General features: G+C 44.5%; 1 protein-coding gene across 4 annotated transcripts in view; it reads left to right on the top strand.

Moving 5' to 3' along the window:
- Positions 1-14,082, top strand: part of CACNA1H (calcium voltage-gated channel subunit alpha1 H) — a 742,004-nt gene that overhangs the window by 485,434 nt on the left and 242,488 nt on the right. For all 4 annotated transcript variants that reach the window (XM_082260602.1, XM_082260600.1, XM_082260601.1 and 1 more), the window contains exon 7: positions 8,566-8,848. In XM_082260602.1, the coding sequence (XP_082116728.1) occupies positions 8,566-8,848 (283 nt within the window). The remainder of the gene's footprint in view (positions 1-8,565; positions 8,849-14,082) is intronic.

The following is a 14,082-nucleotide window of genomic DNA, read 5'->3' as shown; positions in this document are numbered from 1 at the left end:
GCAAGGTAAAGGCATATTAAAGCGGAGTTCCGGCCACAAAATCGACATAATCGATTTTGTGCCATCCGCTTGCTCTTGGTCACCTGAAAAAGAAATGGATAGTTACGATTACCTTGTTATTGAAGAAAAATATACTCACCTTTCTTCCACTTCCTCCCTCTGCGCCGCAGCCCGCGCCGTCTCTTTCCGGCTTGCAATGACTCCTGGGAGCTGAACGTCATCGCTCCCAGGAATCAATGCTCCTGCACCGGCCCCGCTCGTCACTTCCGGTGCGGCGCCTCATTCCCTGCTAAACAGCTTCTGGGCATGCCCAGAAGCTGTGGAGGAATGACGCGCCCGCACCGGAAGTGACGAGCGGGGCCTGTGCAGACGCATTATGGGAGAAGAGGACACGGAGGAGGACGCAGAAGAGGACGCGCTGGCTTCAGCTGCCCACATCCGAGATGGCAGCGCTGGAGAAGAAATTTTCAAGGTAAGTATTTATTCTTTCAGGTAAGTGCGACCGGGACAGTACAGAGGCTATCCATTGTGGAATGTACTAGCCCTGACTGTCCCGGGGGTATTTTTATTGAAAAAAAAATTTAGTGGCCGGAACTCCGCTTTAAAGTTTCACAGCTATCTATCCCGGTTTCCTAGACATGTAGGGATTTTCTTATTGAGTGCACATTACATATTTTGGATATTTATACATTCATTCCTAAGCGTGGGTTAATTCATATTTCTAAAGGCATAATGTGCTACTAGAACATCATGAAATACTTACCTTGACACAAAGCCCTACAGAAGCGCGCCCACCCAGTCTTCCTTCCGGGTTCACAGGCTGCAGTGGCTTGAATGGCCCAGCCGCCATGACGTCACTCCCGCACGCATGAGCTCTAGAGCTGCATTATGAATTGTTTAAAAATTGTGATCTCTCGATTCTACCCCCCCCCCCCCCCCCCGCAGCTTAATCTGGCATTTCCACATTTCATGTAACAGTGCAGAGCCATTCTCTGCTCAGAGCTGTCAAAGAAAAACAAAAAAACAGCCGGCAAAGTTTATCACAACATTGCTCAGCACTGAGAGATAAATAGAAGTATTGTATCATTTCGCTCTTTTAGATCAAAGGGATGAACTTCGGTCTGTAAATTAGGGCAGTTTAACCACTTAAAGACTAAGCCTTTTTCCTGACACTGGTTGCTTACAAGTCAAAACCAGTATTTTTTGCTAGAAAATTACTTAGAACCCCCAAACATTATATATATATTTTTAGCAGAGACCCTAGAGAATAGAATGGCAATATTTTATGTCACACTGTATTTGCGCAGTGGTCTTTCAAACGCAATTTTTTGGGAAAAAATACACTTCAATGAATAAAATAAAAAAAAAACGAAAGAGTAAAGTTAGCCCAATTTTTTTGTATAATGTGAAAGAAGATGTTACGTTGGGAATCGTGAGAGAATGGCAATCTTTATTTTAGGCAAAAAAAATCAGGATTCTCATTTTATCCAGAATTGTGCAGCTCTAATTATCTCTGAAGGAGCGGCACGGGTATACTGTTCTTTCAGTGCACATACGCCGGTGACATCAAAATATCTCCTACACGGTGCACGTTTAGTAAATATTCATTTAACCTACAAGTAAGCTTTATTATAAGCTTACCTGTAGGTAAATATAAAAAAAAAACTGCCACTTATCGTATTGTAATTGTACTGTCTGCCCTCGTGTTGTAAAGCGCTGTGTAAACTGTTGGCACTATATAAATTCTGTATAATAATAATAAAATACCCACCTCGATCTTGATTTATGAACTAGTTAGTTGGTCCCAGGACAGAGCCTTGGGGCACCCCGCTTACAACTCCAAACCATTAGGAAAATATGCTATTTATCACCACCCTCTGGATTCGCTCCTTTAACCAAGTTTCTATCCAGGTACATACTGTCATGAACTTGCAATAGTGTTTTGCAGCTTACCTGTTCCTTCATGTCTGTATTAGAGCTCAGACTTCACTTCTGGTTCCTTTTTATCACCTCTCCTTCCTGTTCCTGCCCAACCTAGGTCATCGCAGGAAGTCTATATTAACCAGTGCACTGCATGTCTGCTTTGCTGTTCAACAGTGTTTGTTTCCTGTTTCCCATGTGCTTGATCTACTTTTCTGTGTACCGACTTTGGCTTGTCTCTGACTATTCCTGTTTGCCTGTTGCCCTGACCTTTGGCCTGTCCCTTGATTACCCTCGTCTGCCTGTTACCCCGACCTCGGCTTACTCATCACCATTCCTTGTGTCCTGAGTGGCTGCTTCCCTTCTCTCCCTACGGAGCATGACCCGGGGGACCCCAGGGGCCGTGACCTGGGCCCAGCTGCAGCCAAGTCCATCCTCACCACTAGAGGCTCTGGTGAACACCTGCTGGGTCTTAGACTCCGCGCCCTGGGGAATCTTGGGCTCACATTCCGGTCCATCCGCAGCAGTCTGCTATCGGGTTCACTACCTTGCGCTGCACCCCTGCCTCCAACAGGGTGCAGTTGTCACCTGGCCACAGGTGACCTGACACATACCCTATCGTCTATCATACCCTATCTTCTGTCATACCCTATCTTCTGTCATACCCAGCTTCTATCATACCCTATCTTCTGTCATACCCTATCTTCTATCATACCCTATCTTCTTTCATACCCTATCTTCTATCATACCCTATCTTCTGTCATACCTTATCTTCTATCTTACCCTATCTTCTTTTTTAGCCAGATTACAGCTCACTTCTTCATAGAATGTTAATATGCTGGTTGGGCAAGAATGATCTTTCATAAATTCATGGTGATTACTACTAATAATACTATTACCATCAGCAGGGCCGCTGATAGGGGGGGGGGGGTACACCAGTCCTCCTGTAGGGGGCCTGGCCACACAAGGGGCCCCAACAGCACGGGAAACTGGTGCGGTCGGGCGGAGGGGCAATTACAGAAGGATGCCCTGTGCGGCTCTTTGCAGCAGCTGAAAGCAAGTTTCTCTCCCAGCTTTATCTGCTGCAGGGAGAGACACAGACATAGGCATCGTTCCTGTAATTGCTTCTCCGACACCGATCCTCCTCCCTGTTCTGCTTGCTTCTGATCCCCACCCCCTCACCAGGTGACCCCTTTTCACTGTGATTCCCCCCAGCAGCACTGCAGGCTTCCCTATCCTGTAAAAAAAAAAAATGTAAAAAAAAAAACCATTAAACATTGTAATAAATAATGTAAAAAATTGTAAAATAATTGTAAAATTTGTTAACATTTAAAATAAAAAAAAATTATTTTTTTTTTCTTTAAATTCTCTGTTTTGTTTGTGCCCACTAATAATGATTGTAATATATTTTTAGTGAAAATATTGTCTTGATAAATTTGGGGGGGCTGCCAGGAAGGCTGTACGGGGCCCCGTGATTTCTAACAGCAGCCCTGACCATCAGCAAATTCTTGGATATAATCCCTTATTATCTTCTCCAATACTTTACAATAGTTTGTACTAGGCAGTAAAATTTTCCAGATATAGAAAAGCAGTTCCATACTGCAGAGGGTTAAACAGGGCCATAGAGCACCTTGGGTGGCCCAGAATAGTATCTTGTCCTCTTCTCTTTAGTGTTCCCCGGGCTCCGATCCATCTCGTCTTTAAAAAAAAAAAAAAAACTAAAATCGTTTTTCCTTCCAAACTGAGTGTCCTTTACAGTCTGTTTTCCAAAGAAAAATGAGAGTGTTTTTGCCTTATTAGGGCACACCTCTGTAAAGTAACTTCACCTCTCCCCATGCTCTGCCAGAGGATCAGGATATCGTATATTTAATGGGAACGTCTCTGATGGATTGGGATGGAAGGAAGCCTATTTGGCACACATAAGTCCAAAGAGAAAATTCTTCTGTCTGAAATACTTATTTATGTGTTCAATCCCATTATCTGTTTCACCTTGAAGTCGGTTTTACATAAAGTGACGGCATCCCGCTGAAAGCGTGTCCTGGGCTGCACTGGAGATGTGTGGACAGTACCCCAGAATCTTAGGGTGGATTAACACTTCCCATAGTGGAAACATGCGTCCCCGCTCGTCATATTTGCTCATTTTTCAATTCTGCACATCGTAAACAAGGTGGCCCTTTCACTTGTATGGGCTGCCCTGTGCGTGACAAATGCGCCAAAGAAGCTCCTGAACTATTTTCGAGCATCCATTTGTTGTAGCGCCTTTGTCACATGACAAAACACGTATCTGCTAATTGCATTTTGGGTGCCATTAACAGTTAATGGTTGCATTTGCAGCACATTTTTTGCATGTTTCTGAAATGCACGCCACAACACATGTTCCTTTGCGTTTTGCTGCGTGTGCAAGAAGTACAGTATGTGAGAACCCCGTTATGCGTTCCCAATCGTATTATTTGTGCACATCATGCGCAGGGTGACCCATTCACTTGATTTGGCTGCCCTGTGCTCGACAAATGCTCCAAAAGAAGCTCCTGAACTATTTGTAGCACCTTTGTTGCATGACAAAACATACATCTGCTAACTGCGTTTTGGGTGCCATTAACAGTTAATGGCACCTTGAGCATGACGTGCATTTGCAGTGCGTTTTTCTCATGTTTCTGAACTGCACGCCAAAACACTCATTACTATCCCAGAATCAGGGAGTAGGTACCAGAGACCTCCAGCCTGACCTGCAGGCCCAGGTTCAAGACTCACCAGTTAACCATGAGCCAAAACATACATTTGCCTACACTTACACTAGTAGCACACTAGAGGGTGCTACTGTTCATATGCAACTGTTTGCCTAGGGCACATGTGTCAAACACAAGGCCCGCGGGCCGAATGCGGCCCCCCAGTCCATTTTATGTGGCCCTCACACCTCTCCTGCAGCTGCAGGAGAGCCTCAGCCCTCCTCTGGTTCTCCTTCAGACCCTGTACTTTCTGCTTTCCAGAAATGCCTCCAGCTTCTTCCCAGCAGCAGCAGAAGTTATGGGGGGTTCACTGTGATGTAATGGAGGGCGGGACCTCAACTTCTGATGGTGAAGAGGCTCTTGACATCCTATGCAAGGGTAGGGGATGCTGTGGACATCTAGTCTTACACATACAACTGGCCCTTTTGAGGGCAATTATAATGCTCATCCGGCCCGCGATTAAATTGAGTTTGACACCCCTGGCCTAGGGGTAACTGTTGTAGAATATATCTTTGCAATACAGCTTGCACCTTCCCTTTAATTAAATATATAATCTGTACTTATTGTGTACAACTGTGATCTGGGTCACTCCAGTGCAGGACTCAGAAATGATATCCTTATTCTCCAAAACAAAACAATGCATACACATCCACTACTTAATGATCCTTTAATCTATTTTTCATGAAATAGTTTCTTACTGTGTTTTTCTGCCTCTTTGTAATGACTTCTGTGAGGTCCCAAACCTCTCCTTTTCCTCTTCACTTTTTTTTGCACATTAGTGGCGGTCATGTCCATTGCTTTATGCACACTACTAATCCCATCGTCCAGAGTCCATCTCGGAAGCGAGCAAGAGAGAGTGGCTATGTTCCTACATACAGTGGGACATACAGTACATGTCTTCTTTTTTCAATAGAGTGAAATCGATTTGACTATTTCTCTGCCGCTGTATTGGGTTGATTCTTTGCCATGTCGATTTTTTTTCTTTTAGAGGATCATTTTGGTAAGGGGCTTGTGTAATTGTGTCCCTCTTTTATTGCATACATTAGTGATGCGGGTTCCTTTGTGTTTTGTCCTTATGTAGAACTCGCATTAAAAAGGTACATGGAGAAGACTTTCTAACTTTAGCATAGCTGAAGTGTTTACTGGCAAGCATTAGCATTTTACAGATTGATTGCTTTCATTCGCTTTCTGGAATTGTTTTTTTTTAAATATGACAATTTCCTTTTCGCAAAATGTAATGACATGGATTTTATCTTATTAATAAGTCTTGTTTTAATTCTCTGGAATGGGGGGCAGCGTGACCTTCCTTCACTTCCAGCGATGACTGAAGCACATGTGGCATTGTTTTACATACAATGGAAATAGCACTTCTTTTTAATTGACTGCATACCCAGCGTGGAATTGTTATTAACAACATTTGGAGTGAGAAAGAAATGGCTAAGGGATTAACATTTTTCCGCCAAGCATTCCTGTCACAAAAAATTGCTTCTCTCTAATACCATTACTATATTATATACTGTATAATAAGGTGGGTACGCATTATATGAAAATCGGGCGAAAGATCGTCCGGCTTTCCTAAATGTTTCACAGCCAGTGGGAACCGAGAATGGATAGAATGTCCAAAAATTCTGAAATGATGAAGGCTTTTTTTTGTCGTTTATTGTTTCTGATCACACACAGTCTTTCGTATCTGATTTCTCTTGTACGAAAATGGTACACATTAAGTTAGTTCTTAGTCCATTAGTTCTGTTCACGCACGAGAAAAACTTTGGAGTTTGTCCCTTTGGAATTTTTTTGTTAGGAATGTCTGAATCAGATGTTGAAAGTTATATACACACTACACGAAAATCGAACAATCGTGCCTTGCATGGGCACGGTACAGGAGATGCCATAGGCTATGCCGACATGCTACAGGAGATGCAGAGGCTGCGGGCATGGTACAGGAGATGGAGAGGCTGCAGACATGGTACAGGAGATGTCAGAGGCTGCAGGCATGGTACATGAGATGTCAGAGGCTGCGGGCATGGTACAGGAGATGGACAGGCTGGGGGCATGGTACAGAAGACACAGAGGCTGTGGGCATGGTACAGGAGATGCCATAGGCTGTGCGGACATGGTACAGGAGATGCAGAGGCTGCGGGCATGGTACAGGAGATGCAGAGACTGCGGACATGGTACAGGAAACGCAGAGGCTGTGGGCATGGTACAGGAAAAGTCAGATGCTGTGGGCATGGTACAGGAAATGTCAGAGGCTGTGGGCATGGTACGGGAGATGCAGAGGCTGCGGACATAGCACAGGAGATGTCAGAGGCTGTGGGCATTGTACAGAAGGTGCAGAGGCTGGGGGCATAATACAGGAAATGCAGAGGCTGCGGGCATGCTACAGGAAATGTTAGAGGCTGCGGGCATGCTACAGGAAATGTCAGAGGCTGAGGGCATGGTACAGGAAATGTCAGAGGCTGCGGGCATAGTACAGAAGAGGCAGAGGCTGTGGGTATGGTACAGGAAATGCAGGGGCTGCGGAGGGTTATTACTTACCGATCTGTAAAGGCGCCTTACATTTAAAAATTACACTGCCGGCGCCATCACGTCACTGCCCATGCGCTGTCTGCCTGAGAATGACCGAGCTTGTACAAGCTCTCCCGAGTGGCAGCAGTGCATGCGCAGTTAACATGTCGGGCCGGCCGCAGCCATTCTTTTACAAGTGCCACTGCCCTTCAAGCAGCCCCAGGGCAGGGGGACTTGCCAGCCTACTGGGCAGGGGGACTTGCCAGCCTACCAGGCAGGGGGACTTGCCAGCCTACCGGGCAGGAGGACTTGCCAGCCTCCCCCAAGCCAGTCCAGCCCTGGCTTCAGGGACCTTCTGCATCTGACACTTCTAAGTGTGCATGGTCCCCCTTTGCTTGCTGTGGTTCAATCTTCAATCTGTTGGCCCCTATATCATTACAAGATAGTAATATAAGGGCTGGCAGAAAGAACCACAATGTTCTGTGGGGTACCAGTTATGTGATACACCTGGAAGTGTGTCAAATGCTAAAGATTCTTAGCAATTTTTTTGTGTGTGGTATATAATATTGTAGGTAGCACGCTTGTATTAGAGGTGGAAATTAATGAATGGAAAATATGAGATTGCCACAGATATAAATGGGGTTAAATTATATATTGCACTTGGAAAGTTGAACAATCCATTAATAAGTAAATGGAATTTTGGTAAATGTGGAGAATCTCTAAGATACAGTATTTGTAGAGTCTTAAATAAATGGTGTATTTATATAATGGAAGAAACACAATAATCATTTGTTGTATACAATATAATTTAAGAAGCTTGAAGGGATTGGGTTTTAAGAGGATGAATGGAACCTATGTTTGTTGATAAAGATATACACTGTATGTATATATTGTAGGCTATGAAATATTTCACACTAAGAAAACTGGAGTTAAAAGTTAGGTGAATGTCAATTGTGTGTTTTGGGAAAATGTATAAGAAAAATAAAAGTTTAATAAAGATGATCTGATTTAAAAAAAAAATAAAAATCTTAGCAAGCTCAGCTATTCAAGAGATCAAAGAATGCAGGAGCAGACGCATCGTTTCTTTGAAGGCCTTTTTGTTTTCTGTTACTAATGAGGCAGTGTGCAATGTGTGTATACATTGGCGTGTAGTCCAATAGGCACCTAGGTTTACCCTCACTTTAATGAGGCAGTGTGCAATGTGGGTATACATTGGCGTGTAGTTCAGTAGGCACCTAGGTTTACCCTCACTTTAATGAGGCAGTGTGCAATGTGTGTAAACATTGGCGTGTAGTCCAGTAGGCACCTAGGTTTACCCTCACTTTAATGAGGCAGTGTGCAATGTGTGTATACATTGGCGTGTAGTCCAGTAGGCACCTAGGTTTACCCTCTCTTTACTCTCTTTCTACAGCAGTTACAACCTCACTTTTCTAAAGCCGTACTACCAGGTGGACGAGACGGAGGAGAACCCTTACATCTGCTCGAAGCACAGCGACAACGGCATGCTGAAGTGTCAGGACATCCCCTCTAAAATCGACTGCACCAACTTCAACTTCCCAGAGCTCGGGAACGGGAACAGGAACAACTGTGACCTGAATCAGTACTACAACATATGCCAACCCGGAGACCTGAATCCACACAAAGGGGCCATTAATTTTGATAACATTGGCTATGCCTGGATAGCCATTTTTCAGGTGAGACAACCTAAAGTGTGATGAGTTGGCTTAGATCTGTACACTTTTCAGTCCGCTAGCAGTGGAATTTGTGGTCGGTTGGTTGATTCTGTAGGACTTCACTGCTGAGCATGCTGGGAATAATGGCTTGAGGATTTGGATCTCACTATATTTAATAGAAAATGTTCTGAAAGATGAATGGCTTGTTTAACCAAAGGTTGGCTTTGCAGAAATGGAGCCCTCAACCCATACTTTGAGCACAGGCCTTTGCCTTCCTTTTAAAGCCCAATCCAGCCTAAACATTATTTTCAGTTTTGGGGAGAGCGGGGAAGCAGTTGGGATCTCTCATATTTTAAGTGCTGCCTGTTTCCTGTCTAACATCTGTCACCTTGACAGGAAGTAAGAACACAGACCCAATGGGAACACAGACCCAATCCATATATGGCACTTTTCCACTGCAAGTACCGGCTCGGCTTTACTCGGCCCTGCTTGGCCCAGTTTGCTTTTCCACTGCTGGTACCGCATGGTACGGTGTTGGAACGGTTCGGTACGGTATGGTTTGCTTTTCCACTAAAGTAGTACTAAAGTTAAGTGGGTGGGATAACAACGGGGTGGGTGGTATTCTCTGACCAATCAGTGGCTAGTAGTGACTGCATGCAAAGGATTGTGGGATATGGTACCAGTTATGGTACCTGTTGGACTCACAATCGAGTAGGTACTGTTTTTTCAGAGCCGTACCTCGCCGTACCGTTCAGTTCCATGCAGTGGAAAAGCGCCGCCGTACTGTACCGTACCGAACCGTTCCTACACTATACCATGCGGTACCAGCAGTGGAAAAGCACAAAAGTGTGCCGAACCATGCAGTGGAAAAGCGCCAATAGTGGCCCATGACTCTCCTCACTAGGAAATGGATTGTCATTGCTGCCTGTGTTCCTGTTGGGTGGGTGGGTGGGGCGATTTTCCCCTCTCTTCCAGTTCTCTCTAGCACCATGACAGGAGGTAAGGAGATTTACTTTGAATTTCTGTTTGGGCTTATACCTGTCACATAGACAGGAAGTGAGTAAATCTTTCCTTATTATTATTATTATTATTTCAGGTACTTATTTAGCGCTGTCAATTTACGCAGTGCTTTACATATACACTGTACATTCACATCAGTCCCTGCCCTCAAGGAGCTTACAATCTAAGGTCCCTAACTCACATACATACACAGTAGGGCCAATTTTTTTTATACAGGATCCAATTAACCTACCAGCATGTCTTTGGAGTGTGGGAGGAAACCGGAGCACCCGGAGGAAACCCACACAGGCACAGGGAGAACATGCAAACTCCAGGCAGGTAGTGTCGTGGTTGGGATTCAAACCAGCGACCCTCTTGCTGCTAGGTGAAAGTGCTAACCACTACACCACTGTGCCGCCCACTTATTCTGATCAGCCTGACACCCCTCAACACACACAGTACGATTTTTACACTTCCTTTTTGTTCTGCCAACCATCAAAAAAGACAGAAAGTGGGAAGATTTCCTCTCACTTCCTGTTTGCTCTGACACCTGTCCAAAACAGGAAGTGAGGAAAAAGCTACCATAGAGGGTCTCAGGCAGAAATTAATATTTGATAGTTTAATGTTTTGGCTGGAGTTGGGCCGTCCAAGAAAATATTGATTGTTCTTTACAAATGACCAGATTTTAGGTAATTTTTTGGGGACTGAAAAACATTGCTGATTTTTTTATTACATATACATTTTTGGCACATACAAGTTTGCAGTGCTGAAAATTTTTAGAGGCAACTATTTTTAGATGAAGAGACAAAAAATAGCTCGCTGCACGCCAAAATGTATGTCCATTAGAACCTGCAACAGATTCCCAGGCCCACCGGGAGGGGTCTTACTCCAAAAAAGCACTTACCGGTACTCCAAAAGAATGAGTCGTACAATCACTTTTTGTAAAAACAAACTTTATTTCTTAATAACAAAGCCCTAGATTAGGGTGAAAAAGTTTGTGTTTACAAAAGTGTTTGGCAGTTAGTGCAGCCAATTCCCTTTGGAGAAGTGGTGAGTGCTTTTTCAGAAATGAGATGCCTCCTTAAAGGCCTGGGAATCCACCGAGGTTCTAACGAGCACAAGTGTCAGTCTAGCGTGGGGCCATTTGAGCCACAATGATCAACCAGACACAAACTCCTTTTTTGATGCTTTTTACCCCAAGTCCTCTATAAGAACAAAATGCATCAGTATGTCCAGTGGGATGTTGTTTAATCAAGAGGAATAACATTTTTGTTTAGGAAACAGTTCTTGGCACTTGGAGGAGCCCATTTGTTTGAAGAAGTGGCAAGTGTTTTTTGAGAGTGAGGCACCTCCAGGTGGGCCTGAGCACCCGCAGACAGTCTTAACAAGCACTAGTGGGGGTCTTGGATCCCATCCAGCGACAACAACCCACCAGACCCTAATGGCGCTTTTCCACTGCATGGAACCGAACGGTTCGGCTCGCTTTTGTGCTTTTCCACTGCTGGTATCGCATGGTATGGTGTAGGAATGGTTCGGTACGGTACGGTACTGTGCGGCGGCACTTTTCCACTGCATTGAACCGAACAGTACGGCTCTCAAAAACAGTACCACCTTGATTGTGGTTCCAAGAGGTACCATACCCGGTACCATATCCCACAATCCTTTACATGCAGTCACTACTAGCCACTGATTGGTCAGAGAATCCCACCCACCCCGTTGTTATGCCACCCACTTAACTTTAGTACTACTTTAGTGGAAAAGCAAACCATACCGTACTGTACCGAACTGTTCCAACACCGTACCATGCGGTACCAGCAGTGGAAAAGCAAACCGGGCCAAGCAGGGCCAAGCAGGGCCGAGTAGAGCCGAGCCGGTACTTGCAGTGGAAAAGTGCCATAACTCCTCCTCTGATGTGTTTTGCCCTAACTTGGCAATACATAAGGGCAAAAGACGTCAGTGGAGGAGCTTAAATACAGAAGGATGTTGTCTCTCAAAGAGGAATATAGTTTGTTTTTACAAAAAGTGTTTGGCAGTTGGTGCGGCCTGTTCCTTTCAGTAGTGGTGGTGAGTGCTTTTTGGAAGTAAGATGTTTTCAGGTAGCCCTGGATACCCGCGGCAGGTTCGAAGGAGCACAAATGTTGGCCTTGGGTGAAGCCCTTTGAGAGACAACAATCCACCAGACAGAAATGCCTCCTCTGACCTGTTTCATTCTAACTTAATCCAACATTAGGGAAAACCCTTCAGTGGAGGAGTCTGTGTCCAGTGAGCTATTCCTTGAAGAGGAATAAAGTTGCTTTTACAAAAAGTCCTTGGTGGTTTGTGTAGCCTGTTTCTTAGCAAAGGTGAGTGTTTTTTGGGGTTAGACGCCTCCTGGTGGGCCTGGGTACCCACAGCAGGTTTTAGGGGCGCAAGTGTCGGTCTACGGTGGAGCCCTTTGACAAACAAAACCCACCAAACACAAACGCCTCCTCTGTTGTGTAAATTCTACATTGAGAGCTGGTTCACACTACTCCGACTTGGGACACAACTTGTGTGCCCTCAAGTCGCCCCAAGTCTCTTGTCATCACAAATTCAATGTAAATTAATGAGAGCCATTTTAATATGCACTACTGAAGTCGTTCCGACTTCAGAAAAGGTTCCTGTACTACTTCAAGGTGACTTCTATCCGACTTGTGCACATAGACTTCAATGGGAGTCGCCTCTAAGTCGGATCCTTATCTATTTTCAAGTGACTTGTTATCAGACTTTCCAGGAAGAAGAAAAAGATTAGCCAGGCATTCCCCACAGACAAAGTCGCCTATCATTTAAATCTCTTCAAAGTAGTGCACAAGTCTCTTCCAAGTCTCTAAACAAGTCTCTTCAAAGTCACGCTAAAAAGTCGCTCCTTCGTGGGGCGACTTTCTGGTCATGGTAGTGTGAACCGGCTCTAAGGCAAAACGGGTCAGTGCAGGAGCCTGTGTCTAGTGGGATGTTGTCAAACAAAGATGAATAAAGTTTGTTTTTACATAACGTCATTGGCGTTTGGTGCGACCCTTTTCTATGGAGTAGTTGTGAAACTATTTGTAATAGTCTAATCTTCCATCAGTAGAGCATTCTCACGGTTGCCGAGTCTCAGCTCAGCCAGATACCTTCACTTGCCTCGTACCTACTTCTATTCCCCTCAGGTTTTCACCTAATCGTATTCTGCTCATCGCTAACACGTTTTATATCTGGCTTTCACGTTCAACTTCAGGCTGCCTTATTTTATTACTTCTAATCATATTATGTAACTTCATTGTGACTGTCTTCCCAGTTCCATAACTCAATCACTGGTAAGAGGACATGTTCTTCTTCCTTCTGGAGAATGCTGATCAGTTGCTGAGTGCCGAACTTGCAAAGACTAAAGTGCATTTCAGGGATGAGAGCAGTCATTAGTAACGTTAAACTTCGGCCAAAACTTTCTTTTTATTTTTTTTTAAAGAGCTTCTGGTTTTACTGTCCGCGGCCTCATTGGACTTTCCAGTTACCTTGGGAAGGAAGTTCAGAGAAATGTCTCCAATGGGAACACAATCAACTATGGAAAGTTCTATTCTTCTCTACAACAAAAGCAGGGCATCCTCTACTCTATCCTTTAAACCAGTGGTCTCCAAACTGCGGCCCTTTGCTTGCCTTTATCTGGCCCTTGATGCATTATTCCTTCCACTGATACCACCAATGGGGCATAATTCCTGCCACTGATACCAACAATGGGGCATAATTCCTGCCACTGATACCAACAATGGGGCATAATTCCTGCCACTGATACCAACAATGGGGCATAATTCCTGCCACTGATACCAACAATGGGGCATAATTCCAGCCACTGGCACCAACAATGGGGCAAATTTCCTCCCAATGACACCAATCATGGGGCATAATGCCTTCCACTGATAACAAACATAGGGCACTATTTCTCCCACTGACACCAACTATTTCTCTACTTAATACCAAATATCAGGCATTGTTTACTCCCTGTGGGCACAATCAGGCCCCCTTAAAGCCTCAAGGACAGTAAACTGGCCCTTTCTTTAAAAAGTTTGGAGACCCTAGCTTTAAAAAATAAGTTGACTAGATCTACTTTAAACTTAGGCAAGCCATAGATGATTCGATTTTCTTTCCTCCAACCATTGGTTGGAGGAAAGAAAATCACTTGATTCCCCCATCAGTCAAGTGAGTGTTGATGGGGGAATCCCCCCTGCTGAGCAATTGTGCTCTGCCAGAATATGATGATTACTGCT

Source organism: Pelophylax lessonae, assembly GCF_965119305.1.
Source record: "Pelophylax lessonae genome assembly, chromosome: 6".
NCBI classification, from domain to species: domain Eukaryota; kingdom Metazoa; phylum Chordata; class Amphibia; order Anura; family Ranidae; genus Pelophylax; species Pelophylax lessonae.
This window is presented reverse-complemented; position numbering and strand designations above follow the sequence as displayed.